This window comes from Bufo gargarizans, chromosome 6, assembly GCF_014858855.1.
Source record: "Bufo gargarizans isolate SCDJY-AF-19 chromosome 6, ASM1485885v1, whole genome shotgun sequence".
Lineage (NCBI taxonomy): Eukaryota > Metazoa > Chordata > Amphibia > Anura > Bufonidae > Bufo > Bufo gargarizans.
Window position 1 is genome coordinate 348,259,264 of NC_058085.1, and position 12,555 is coordinate 348,271,818.

Genomic DNA, 12,555 nt, shown 5'->3' on the forward strand with positions numbered 1-12,555 from the left:
TATTTGCAGCTGCCACTTCTGCAGGAAGGCTATTCCATGCATCCACTACCCTCTCAGTAAAGTAATACTTCCTTATATTACTTTTAAACCTTTGCCCCTCTAATTTAAAACTGTGTCCTCTTGTGGTAGTTTTTCTTCTTTTAAATATGCTCTCCTCCTTTACCGAGTTGATTCCCTTTATGTATTTAAAAGTTTCTATCATATCCCCTCTGTCTCTTCTTTCTTCCAAGCTATACATATTAAGGTCTGTTAACCTTTCCTGGTAAGTTTTATCCTGCAATCCATGTACTAGTTTAGTAGCTCTTCTCTGAACTCTCTCTAGAGTATCTATATCCTTCTGGAGATATAGCCACTAATGTGTTAGTGTGGGAGAAGTTATTTTACAACAGCTTGTGAACCACAGATTGGAGGCCACTAATCTAAAACATCATGGATGTGTCAATGTGGGAGTTGTAGTGTTACAACTGCTAGGAAACCACAGGTCAGAGAACTCTAATCTAGAACATCATCATTGTATTAATGTTAGAGAACCATAGACTGGAGACCGGTAATTTTGATCTGTCACAGTTGGCATTGTGGACTCATAATGGCTGGAGAAGCACAGGCTGGAGACCACTAATTTAAAACATCATTGATATGTCCTGGACAAACTTGGTCAATATGAAAGATAATTACCCCCAAAATGAAAACATCACCAGTAAACCCAAGTCAAAACTTTCTTTCTAAACTTCTAATCTTCTTTGTGTAAGTTCCAGCAGATATTACAGCTCTCTAACGGTTTTCCACTCAGTTTTTCCAGACTCCTAAGTGACAAGACTACTGAGTTGTACAGTGATGTCAGCCCTACTCATACATTGCTTGAAAACATAGCCCCCATGTTGGTGGTCCAACAGTTGGGACACGCAACGATTCTTAGAATAAAGGGGCTGATTTTCTGCAGCAGCATTCCCAATCAATCAAGTTACTAGAAACAATTAAGATACGACATGGTAAAAAAAAAATATATATATATATATATACAATTTTGAGAATATTCTTACCCTGAATCTAACTTTTCCATTTGTGCTCATTTGTAAAAACAGGCGATGAGGTCCATTCCAGTTTCCATATACGATATCTACTTTTCCATCCCTATTGAAGTCAGCTAGAGCTACACCTCGACCGTGCTGGTAGGCATCATCTACACCTGGAAAAGAAAAAAAAATTACACCCAATCAAAAACTAGAAAAAAAAGCAATTAAGAAGCATGGAAGGACCTTATATGTCTTCATTAGAGATGAACAAATGAATTTCAAAAGTTTGGAATCCAACCTGAATTTTTCCAAAAATTCTGATTGAAAAGAAAACTAAAAACAAAACAAAAAAAGGATCCTTAATTTTGAGCATCCGTTGTTCTCATTTTGCATAATTTTTTTTAACCATTTCCATCTGAGATCTGTTACTTATGATGGGAGAAAAAGTCCTCAAAATAAAGGATCAAATTTTTTTGGGGGTTTTCTGTTTTTCTGAGAGTTCAGAAGAACGCAGAACGAAGTGGTGATGTGAACCGATCCTGATATGATTGGGGAGATTAAGGAATGAGAGAGAGTCTGGTTTTCACAGATTCCACCATGTCTTGACTATACATATCTACAGCAGCATTCTCCAAACAGCACCTTATAGTTCTTAAGCTTTTTCCATATATCTGCAAAGTTAGTGCGTCAGCATACACTATTATGATCCAATTAAAAATGGTGGTTGACCAAATTCCTTAACAATCATGTGTCTCCATAGGTCCTGGTGAATGTTTTACTCCATGCACTTTTAAATTTGGCAGATTGAATTGTCAAAATGGGTTGTTCACCAGTTTTATAAAATGAAGACCAGCTACAAGGAGCCAAAGTTGAAATAAGAGGATTTTTTTTAATTATTTTACCTAAATATCCTTAAAATTTCCTTAAAGTAGTTGTCTGAAAGAAAGCAGGCCTATATCACTTCCCCATTCACTTCAATAGACAGGAGCGTCAATCAAAGAGACAACCAATGGACAGGGGGGCTGCTGTTTTGGAAACAGTGTCAGACACTGGGAGGAGGCACATCAATATATGTATATAATAAAATCACTCTCAGAGGGTATTAGACTGCCACTTGTCACCATGGATAGTCCAGTCCACTTGGCATGATGGCACTATATGATTTTTATTACCACTGGAGTATCACTGACTTCCAACAGAGCTATATGTCCAGAAGTTGGCGTTGTTGCATGGTCAAGACCATATCAAGATCAATTGAAGAATTAGACTTTGCAACCAGACAATATCACTTTTATGGTGCGCCATCTCATATGGAAAGTTTCTGTTCATTTCATTAGCTGGAAGACAGTTTTTTTTATTGGTTGATTAGTTTAATTAATACTCAATATACCGTAGAATGTTTAGATTATTTTTGGAAAATGTTTTTAGAACGGGTCTATATTAACGGATCATCCCCCCTTCACTCCTGGGATGATTTTATCACTTAAAACTTTGGTGTAATGAAGGAAAATGGCTAACTGGGGGGAGTTATGATGAAGGTACAGTAAAAATGAGTCAAACCAAAACTATGGTAATTCAATAGAAAAACAAAAGACAGTAACACAAACCACTTCACCAACTTAGACCTCCAGGGATGCATGTATCCACTGACCACTTTACTGCCCAAAACCACAATAGATATTTATGGGGCATTGTGTTGGAACTACTTTGTACAGGAGGAACTTAACTGGCAATTTTATAGGGGCATCTGCAGGCCTTCATGGCACTACTAGGGCTCCATCAGAGAAACATAGGACTCCTCTGGGCCGTGATATCTTGGCATATCGCAATCAAAAAAGTTTGAAATAGCATAGCAGACTACACTTTTCCATGCAACTATACACAATTCAAAAACATATACTTAACATATACCGCAGTATATGTACTGGAGCCTATAAGTGATGGATGCCACAGCATGGCATCCATCATATCCATTGGGAGTTATTTCCAGCATATACTTCACGTCAAATGGAGACCATTAACATGATGTGAACAGTTCCTAATAGAGGATCTCTGATGAGGCTGGTATTGGCAGTACTTTGGTTGTTGATTGTTCATTGTAAACTGTATAGCGACATTACTTATTTGTACAGTATGGCAGAATTAATTATGTCCACAGCATTGTCTATGTACACTGTATGACAACATCATTTATGCACTTAACATTGAAGGCACTGAGTCTAATAAAGGGTTTTCGCGCTGATAACAATTATCCCCTATCCACAGGATAAGGCATACTTTTTGAGGGTCCTACCACTGGGATCCCCAGTGATCACCAAAATGAAGACATGGAGTTTTGGGATACTAGTCCAACATTACGTACGTCTGTTTCCCTATTAAAGGGGCTGTCCCATGAAGATGAACCACTTTCGGATTAAAGAGACCACCTAAGAAAAAAAGCAGCCAACCACCCCAATGTTATACTTCTCTAAAGCCCACCGATTCAGAGATCCTGGGTTCTCACATGTTCAGCAGTTTTCATGAGCTGCCCTGAAACCTGTACAAGAAATAACTCTCTGCTTATTTGCTCTTCTATGCACGGCACTATCTCCTTATAAATATGGCATGTTCCTATATAGCTATACCAGAATGTGCAAAATGGTTTAATCTAGAGAAAGAATTTAAAGGTTATTTTAATCAAACCTGAGGGCTCTGTGCTTTTCCCAGTTCTATTTTTAATAGAAATGAGCAGAACATGGAAATTTGCTGCTTCATTGAATTTTCTATTTCAAAACCATATATTTTCCCCAATTAAAACCTGCAACCTTGATCATCTCTGATTTTTAACACTATTGATTCCAAAATTCGCTGCACTTTTAGACATTCTTTGCTCAAATGCATTGGCTTTGTTGATATAACCATCGTCTTATTTTAATTGATACTATTATATTAAAGTTCCAACATTCTGTTGAGAGTTTTTTATTGTTTACTGCAGCCACCACTAGAGGGAGTTTAGAAACTTTCTGCGTACACATTATACATTGAATTCAATAATAATACAGTATTCGGTAAGTTTCAAAGCGCCACCTAGTGGAGGCTGCAGGCAGCCTAAACTTTGTCTAGCCTTATGGTGATGCAGTGGATTTGGAGCTCTGTTTCAGAAAACAGAGCTCCTATCAATATAAATGATAATATTCAGCACTGTCATTTGGACCTATGTTGATTAAATAAAAATTTAAATCTCTCACCTTTGGGTAAGGGTGGGTGTGGATGGAGGGGCATGTCTTCCCATGTGCTAGGTATATAGTAGCACCATTTTTACCAGTGTGAGATTGAAAAACAGCTCCCATTGTTTGAACACTGTTTGTGTGTGGATTAAATTAAATGTTCTGGACTGACATTCTGCTGTTTGGCCACAAGATGCTGCTGTTTCCTAGGCACAGCTGACTGACTGCATATATATTTCCATATTCATAATAGGTGTGGTTTTATCAGAGCATGAAGAAGGAGCAGCCATCTTAGAATTGAGCTGAGAGCTGAGGAACTGTGTGTGAGCAGACAAACTGATGGATCCAGGAGTGAGAGGACCCCCTCAGTGACCACAGCTACAGCTGAGTGAAGCTGATCGTTTTCAAAGACCCAGATCCTGTCCAGGGAAAGGAGGATCAGCTGACAAGAGCTAATGAACAAAGCTGCATACTCTGCAGGACCTCATGTTTGCTGGAGAGACTGATTGTTTGGTTCAGAGTCATCAGTGGCTAAAGAGCAGACCCTAGTCGGTAAGATCGTGCACGCAACTTACTGCAGTATTGGCTCCTAGAGACTTAGACCAGGCCTGTAGTTAGATAGTTAGGTTCTCTGCTTTGTGTCAGGTCTGAAGAGTTGCTACTGGTACTACAAGGACTCTATTACTAAAAGGGACATTGCACGTTTGGGAGCTGATAAACACCCCCACGAACTCCATCCAGTTCAGCGTTTTGTTCAGGAGCAAAATCAGGCATGGCAAGGAAAAAGGGGGTCAGTCAGCACATCCCAAAGCGCAGGAGCACGTTGCTATGGCTGAGAACAAGACTGTTACACAAGACATACAATGCAACAGCTCACTGCAAACCAAATAAACTACAAAATTGCGTCACAGTTGCAAATGCTATACTAATAAGTTAGAGATGCTTGGCAAATCATTTAGTACAAAATAATTTGAGCCCGTCTGCCGCACATCAAGGCGATCTCTAGTTAGACGGGTTCCTAACACTAAATTCTATCTGTTATGTGCCATAACGGCTATCTAATAATTCAGCAAGTGTAGGTTCCACATGCATGCTGGGCCCGCTTTAATTTCTGTCATTTTTTGGTGCCAAAATGGCCTCCATTATATCCTAGGAAAGCAGGTACCAACATGCATGCCGGGCCCACTCCACACCACTCCCGGCGCCAAATGGCCACCAAGGACTGCAATGAGAGTCCACACACTATCTCTCTCCTGGTGCCAGATGGCTTCAGTGAGTGAGGGGGAGCAGGCCAAGCTATATACTCACACTAGTTAAAATCAGCCTATGGGGCAGGGAAGCAGGTACCAACATGCATGCCGGGCCCACTCCACACCACTCCCGGCACCAGGAGAGAGATAGTGTGTGGACTCTCATTGCAGTCCTTGGTGGCCATTTGGCGCCGGGAGTGGTGTGGAGTGGGCCCGGCATGCATGTTGGTACCTGCTTTCCTAGGATATAATGGAGGCCAGTTTGGCACCAAAAAATGACAGAAATTAAAGCGGGCCCAGCATGCATGTGGAACCTACACTTGCTGAATTATATGATAGCCGTTATGGCACATAACAGATAGAATTTAGTGTTAGGAACGCGTCTAACTAGAGATCGCCTTGACGTGCGGCAGACGGGCTCAAATAATTTTGTACAAAATGATTTGCCAAGCATCTCTAACTTATTAGTATAGCATTTGTAACTGTGATGCAATTTTGTACTTTATTTGGTTTGCAGTGAGCTGTTGCATTGTATGTCTTGTGTAATAATCAGGCATGTGCTACCGGACTAGTTATGGGATGGGGAATAATATAGAGCACGGTAAGATTGTGAACTGTTGTGTTGCACCGCAGGCCAGCCCATACTAAGCACCCAACCAATTGTTTGTGGTAGTTTCAGGGTAGTTTTAGTTGTGCCCGCCAGTAGGTAAATTACCACAAAACTTCTGCTGGCGTCTATCAGGGGGCACTGTGCTGTGCAATATTGGGGTCTCAGGCTTCAGGCGGGGTGTATGTAAATCTATTTTATGTTTTCAGCTTTTGTGGTTGTGTTTAATATCACGTGTTAGTAAAATTCAGTTTTCGTTCGTTCGTAACTTCGCTGTATCCTGGGGAGCCCACCCCGGTACATGGCTTACACCAGCAGCAAGATTTAAAAGTGTTTTCCTGGAATTATCACCCCACCTATCAGCTGTTTGACTGACGGCAAAGGACTGCAGCCTTTTCATATTATACCAGGCACAGCGCCGTACATTGTATAGTGGCCATGCTTGCTATTGCAGCTCAATCCCATTCATTTAAATTTGATGCACAAAGGTCATGTGACTGGTTGACCGTAACATCCCAGGCGAAGGAGGAGTCCACAGCGTCCCTTAAAGCCAAATGGTTTGTGAAACTAGAGGCTTCTTCATTCTAGGGATTTATATGTGTGCAAGTAGTGGAGCCCCACTGCCCTGTACATAGGATTGTTCCATAATGTACTATCATCAGCAACCAGAGCCAAATGATTGTGTGTGGAATTTCAGCTCTGTTCCATTAAAGTGAATGTGGTCAAGCTGCAATGCCACACACAACCTGGGAACAGACGTGGCACTGTTTTTGCAAGAAAGCAGCCATGTTTTTCTTATCCTCGAGAGCCCCCTTAAAGAATTCCTGAAAATGGAGAAATAAAACATAGCTGCCTTAATTTTCTTGTTCAGGCATAAATGAAAAAAACTGGTATAAAACATTGAAAAACACTATCTGGCCAATAAAAGTATAAAATGGAGGTATGATTATAAATACTGGCATATGAACACGACAGCGAGAAGTCAAATATTCCACCCACGACAATCGGAATGGACTTAGAAACTGCGGCAATCAAGGCTGTTAGAAGGCTGATATATTTCTGGAAAATTTGCTTCAACAAAAATAAATAAATAAGCAAATACAAAAGTTAAAAAATAAAGAAACAAATAAAAAAGTGAAAAAAAGAAATAAGCAAATAAAGGTAAAAAAAAAAAGAATAAAATGTATTATGATTTAGCCAGACCCTATAGAAGATCAAAAGAAAAATGAATATCATCAACTTCCATTATGACAAGCTTTCTCTCACCTTGAAGGGAAGTCACCTCCTGTTATCCAGAATAATGGGGGCACGAATTCTCCTGCATCTGTTTACTTGATAAATGCCCCCATGACAAGTCTTGTTAAACCCTTGCCATCATTCTGACTTTCAATTACGCAGACGGTGCATCTACGTCTCTCCCTTACCCATACATTCTCCCCTCACATATATCTCGCTTTCTTCCCTTCGTGCCTCTCTCGGATTATTACCTTATCAAAATCATTGCTTTACTACAAACAAAATATTGTGCCGCCAAATAATACATTTTTCTTAAAAAAAAAAAAAAGGAACATATTACTGTGGGAAATGGGATTTTAATGAAAAGGCGAATTACATATTTTTTTTGAAATATGACCAGTAGCCTCTTAATCAGTCACTTTCCACGTCTCTTCCCGCGTGGCCTTACTGGTTACGGATCTGGGCGGCCTTGAGTCGAGGGCTCTTTATTTATTTATTTTTCGATCTGAGCTTAAATAAAATTAATATAAGCTGCCTCCATGAATATCATTTCAGACCTGGCCTTTAGAGAGACTTGTTCTTGCAGGGTCCAAAAAAATTGGGCGTTTGTGTGGCTTTACTGTATTCCAAGGCTGGTGTCAAGCTGATTGATGGTGCTGATAGAGGTGAGGAGAAAAGAGCAGGTAGGACATGTAATTGATTAGGAAGGGGGGGGGGACTAGATTAACTTCATGCCATTTCTTATATTTTATGGCCAACCTATAATTTGAGGATGCAACCACTTATTCCTAATTATTAAGATCAGAAGACACAGGAGAAAGAAAATGTGCAGATAGAAAAGATGTATATTTTACGTAATATATTTTTTTTAAATTTAAAATTGGCATTTTTGCAGACCAAAAATAAGGGGAAAGGGCCCTGGGACACAACCAAGATGGGTGCATCTTTCCTCATTTCGTTAGTGTTTGAAGGGAGTCTGTCACCAGGAAATTCATTGGTAAACCAATCACAATGACTTGTAAGACCAGCTCTGCTGAAGAATGATCTGTTACTTCTTTCTTGAGAAAAGGTACTTTTAATTCATATGCAAATTAGCAGTTTATGAGAACCAAAGGCAGGTCAAAGCCACCTTTACACCCCTGGTCCTCCTGCTTTTTCTCTCAGCCCTTCCCTCTTCTTGATTGACAGAGTCAGGTTCCTGCATAGTCATTATGCCTTGCTCTGTCAATCAAGGAGAGGGAGGAACTGGCAGAGGATGCAGGAGGACCAAGGGTGCACAGAGTGGCTTGGTAGGAGACTGTGCTCTTCTGCTCCAAAACGTAGGGTCTAAATTTGCTGTGGGGCTTAATTAACCTATCTGTGTCCGTTCCTGCTGCTGTAGGGTGAAAAACATTTTGGTGACCTTGAGAAGAGGCAGGCTTGGCCTTCATTTAGTTGAGAAACTGAAGCAACTGATGACCATTGTTATGGACAATAGGAGTCAGTGGAGCCATTTGCCAACAAATCAGTTTGGCTTTGGGCTATTCCCAAGAGCGTTGTTCTGGAAGTACCCTGGTTTTCACCCTTTAACCCCTACACAGGGATTCAATCTTTGCTGTAGGGGAGCTTCCAGGCCACTACCTTATAGGATATCCCCGTGTCTAGTTGTTAGCTGACCCACGGGGGTCACAGACACTGGTGTGAAGCACTGAAGGGTCAGGAAATATATATAGTCAATTGACAGGCTGAGGTCAGTGTAGGTGGAATTCCTGCATAACCAAAAGACTAGTCTGAGGACAGGGCAGGCAACAATGGGTGAATATAAAAAAACAGGCTAAGGTCAGGACAGGCGACGGAGAATCATAGTCGGAAAACACAGGCAGAGGTACGGTACAATCGGCCAGAATAGCCAACCTTCACTGATAACTAGCGAACTAGGAAACATAAACCTCCCTAAGGGAAGATGCCTTAAATACCCAGAAAAAGCCATCCATAGACTGGAGAAGAATTTGGATGTGCATGCGCTGGACCTTTAAGAGGTAGAAAGCGAGCATGTGCAAGCCCTATGGAACAGGCATAGAGGGCTTCTCAATGGAGTGCAGGCTGCAGTCTGCCAGGACAGCTACAGCTGGAGGAGGAAAACAAGCGGGACCAGTTGACTGGAACAACACGGATGCCACTGGGACACCAATGCAACAACCATTTCAGAAGCCCCTGATTTTCTAATGAATTATAGGTAACACCTCAAGAGGTTAAATTAATAAGGCTACTTTTCCATCTGTGTTTTCCTTTTCTGTATTGAGATCCGGCAGAGAATCTCAAAACTGGAGGAAAACGCTTCAGTTTTGTCCTCATTCATTGTCAATGGGGTTGAAACTGAAGGGAATGGAGTGCACCAGAATGCATTCCGTTCCATTTTGTTGCGTTCCCATGACGCACACAAAAGCGCTGCAAGCAGCGTTTTTTTAGTGCGTCATGGGATACTGAGCAAGACGGATCCGTCATGAAACACATTGTAAGTCAATGGGCGCCAGATCCGTCTTCTTCATTTGGGAGATAATATAACCAGATCCGTTCTGAACGTTTGCAGACAGTTGTATTATATACAGTACCGGGTGCGTTTTTGCTGATCACCTGATGGATCCAACAAAAACGCACATATGAAAGTAGCCTTAAATATTAGTTATACTGAACCTTTTCACAAAAAACATATATATCAATATACCCAGCCCTTCCTGCTCTTTAACATGCTTCTCACACATTAGACTGCAGGTCCAATGTGATAGGTTCTCTTTAAAAGGGTTGCCACATGAAAAATATTCTACCTTTTTTCAAATCAGGACCTGGATCTGAATACATTTGTAACTGTATGTAATTAAACATTTAATATACCTACTGAGACACTTAATGAAATCTATCTGCCTTGTTTTCTTTTCCTTGTTACACTATCTCAGTAACATCATTGAGGTGGCGGTACAGGCTCAGTCCCATCCCTCAACTGCAACTAGCTGTATCTACTGTTAGAAGATGTGACAGTTACAGGGAGAGAACTGCAGCAGAAAGGACACACACCCTGAGCTGTGTTAGGGAGAGAGCTGCAGAAAAATGACACACCCCAGAGCTGTGATAGGGAGAAAGCTGCAGAAGAAATTACACACCCCTGAGCTGTGATAGGGAGAAAGCTGCAGAAGAAATTACACACCCCTGAGCTGTGATAGGGAGAAAGCTGCAGAAGAAATTACACACCCCTGAGCTGTGATAGAGAGAAAGCTGCAGAAGAAATTACACACCCCTGAGCTGTGATAGAGAGAAAGCTGCAGAAGAAATGACACACCCCAGAGCTGTGATAGAGAGAAAGCTGCAGAAGAAATTACACACCCCTGAGCTGTGATAGAGAGAAAGCTGCAGAAGAAATTACACACCCCAGAGCTGTGATAGAGAGAAAGCTGCAGAAGAAATTACACACCCCTGAGCTGTGATAGGGAGAAAGCTGCAGAAGAAATTACACACCCCTGAGCTGTGATAGAGAGAAAGCTGCAGAAGAAATTACACACCCCTGAGCTGTGATAGAGAGAAATCTGCAGAAGAAATTACACACCCCAGAGCTGTGATAGAGAGAAAGCTGCTGAAGAAATTACACACCCCTGAGCTGTGATAGGGAGAAAGCTGCCTAAGAAATGACACACCCCTGAGCTGTGATAGGGAGAAAGCTGCCTAAGAAATGACACACCCCTGAGCTGTGATAGGGAGAATGCTGCAGAAAAAATGACACACCCCTGAGCTGCCAGCTGGAAATAAATCTAGCAGAGCAATAGGTGCAATGAATGGGGAGATCTCTGGATCCATGTGAGGTACAGGGCTGGTTCTAGTTTTGCCATGTACTATATGATGTCCGATTAATTTTTTTTACATTAATAATGGTATACACCCCTTAAGTCTGGATGAGAATGGGCAGTCTGAAAAAGAGACAGACAGTCACATAACTATGGAGTGTAGATATTTATGCAATATGTACAGGATAGACATTTAATAAAAATCCCCTCTCCCTCCCCAGAAAAAAATACATGTATCATGAGCCCTTTAAAGGGCATCAGATGGTGGGAGATTGCATTTGCTATGTTTAGAGTCACAAATAATTTTTTCTCTAATATGGGGTGTTATCTGCCTCACAGAATTTTTGGCTTTATTCTGGATCAACACAGTAGGAGGCTGGAGGTTATAGGCTGGACCTGATGGACAACCTAATCCATGCTACAGCTTGTGACTGCTGTACGTAACCTCAACTTTCCAAAGACTCTAAGCACACTGATACTGATGACATCACTACCTGAGACTGATGTCACAATGTACAAGCCACAGTTACATCATCATGTTCCTGAGCAGCTCGAACATTGTGCTAGATGCTAGTGGAGACAATAGATGCAGAGTGACCAAGAGCTGTATCCGTCCCTATTTCAGTAATCAATGCGGCTTCTGTAACTGCAGTCTATGAGATATCCTGCCAGCAAGCATTCCAATAACCATGTCGATATCTCCTGTAGACGAATGCTAAAATTAATCAAGTCTCTTCATAACAAAAATAAAATAAAAAGTGATGAACAGAAGATAAGGCAGTCGTTAGGAAATAAAAATGAGCAGTAATTAGAGGTTTTGGAGGCAGCGGTGAGCGGGGTACACTTACAGGACACTCGCGTGCGCCGTGCCATTACTTGCTGGCACCTCATCACTTCCATTCTGTTTTACAAGACAAACGAAAATCAACTCAATAAATAAAAGCAAAAGAAAAACTGAAATTATCTGGCAATGAAAGCAACTGCTCCATATCTACCTCGCAGCCCAAAAAATAATAACTATCCCAGCACAGCCTGCCTTCATATCCTCCTTTACTTTGATCCTATTTTATCCCATATTACAATTAAAAACTGAGAAATAGGTATATAAAGAAATCTCCTGGAGATTAGATATGTCACCCTCCTCCTCCCCACTGTCCTGTGACTGGCTGTAAGACAAGTGACTGCAGCAGGAGCCTCTCACCCTCTGCCCTGTCTGCAGTAGGACAAAGGAATGTTAAGCATCACCCGTTGACTAAGTCCCCTTAGTCAGTCTCCAGCCAAAGATGGAGCAGATCAGCAGGGGAATAACCCCTATGTTCCCTGTGGAATTTCTACAATACCATTTGCTTCAGGAACATGCACAACATGTTGCAGAACAACACATTTTTTAACTTTTATAAGTTATTTCTAGGTTTAGTGTTTTTTTTACGG

The 12,555-nt window shown here is 41.2% G+C and overlaps 1 protein-coding gene across 1 annotated transcript in view; it reads right to left on the reverse strand.

Moving 5' to 3' along the window:
• Window positions 1–12,555, reverse strand: part of CRTAC1 (cartilage acidic protein 1) — a 256,614-nt gene that overhangs the window by 168,183 nt on the left and 75,876 nt on the right. The window contains exon 4 of the mRNA XM_044299707.1: window positions 1,041–1,186. Within this exon, the coding sequence (XP_044155642.1) occupies window positions 1,041–1,186 (146 nt within the window). The remainder of the gene's footprint in view (window positions 1–1,040; window positions 1,187–12,555) is intronic.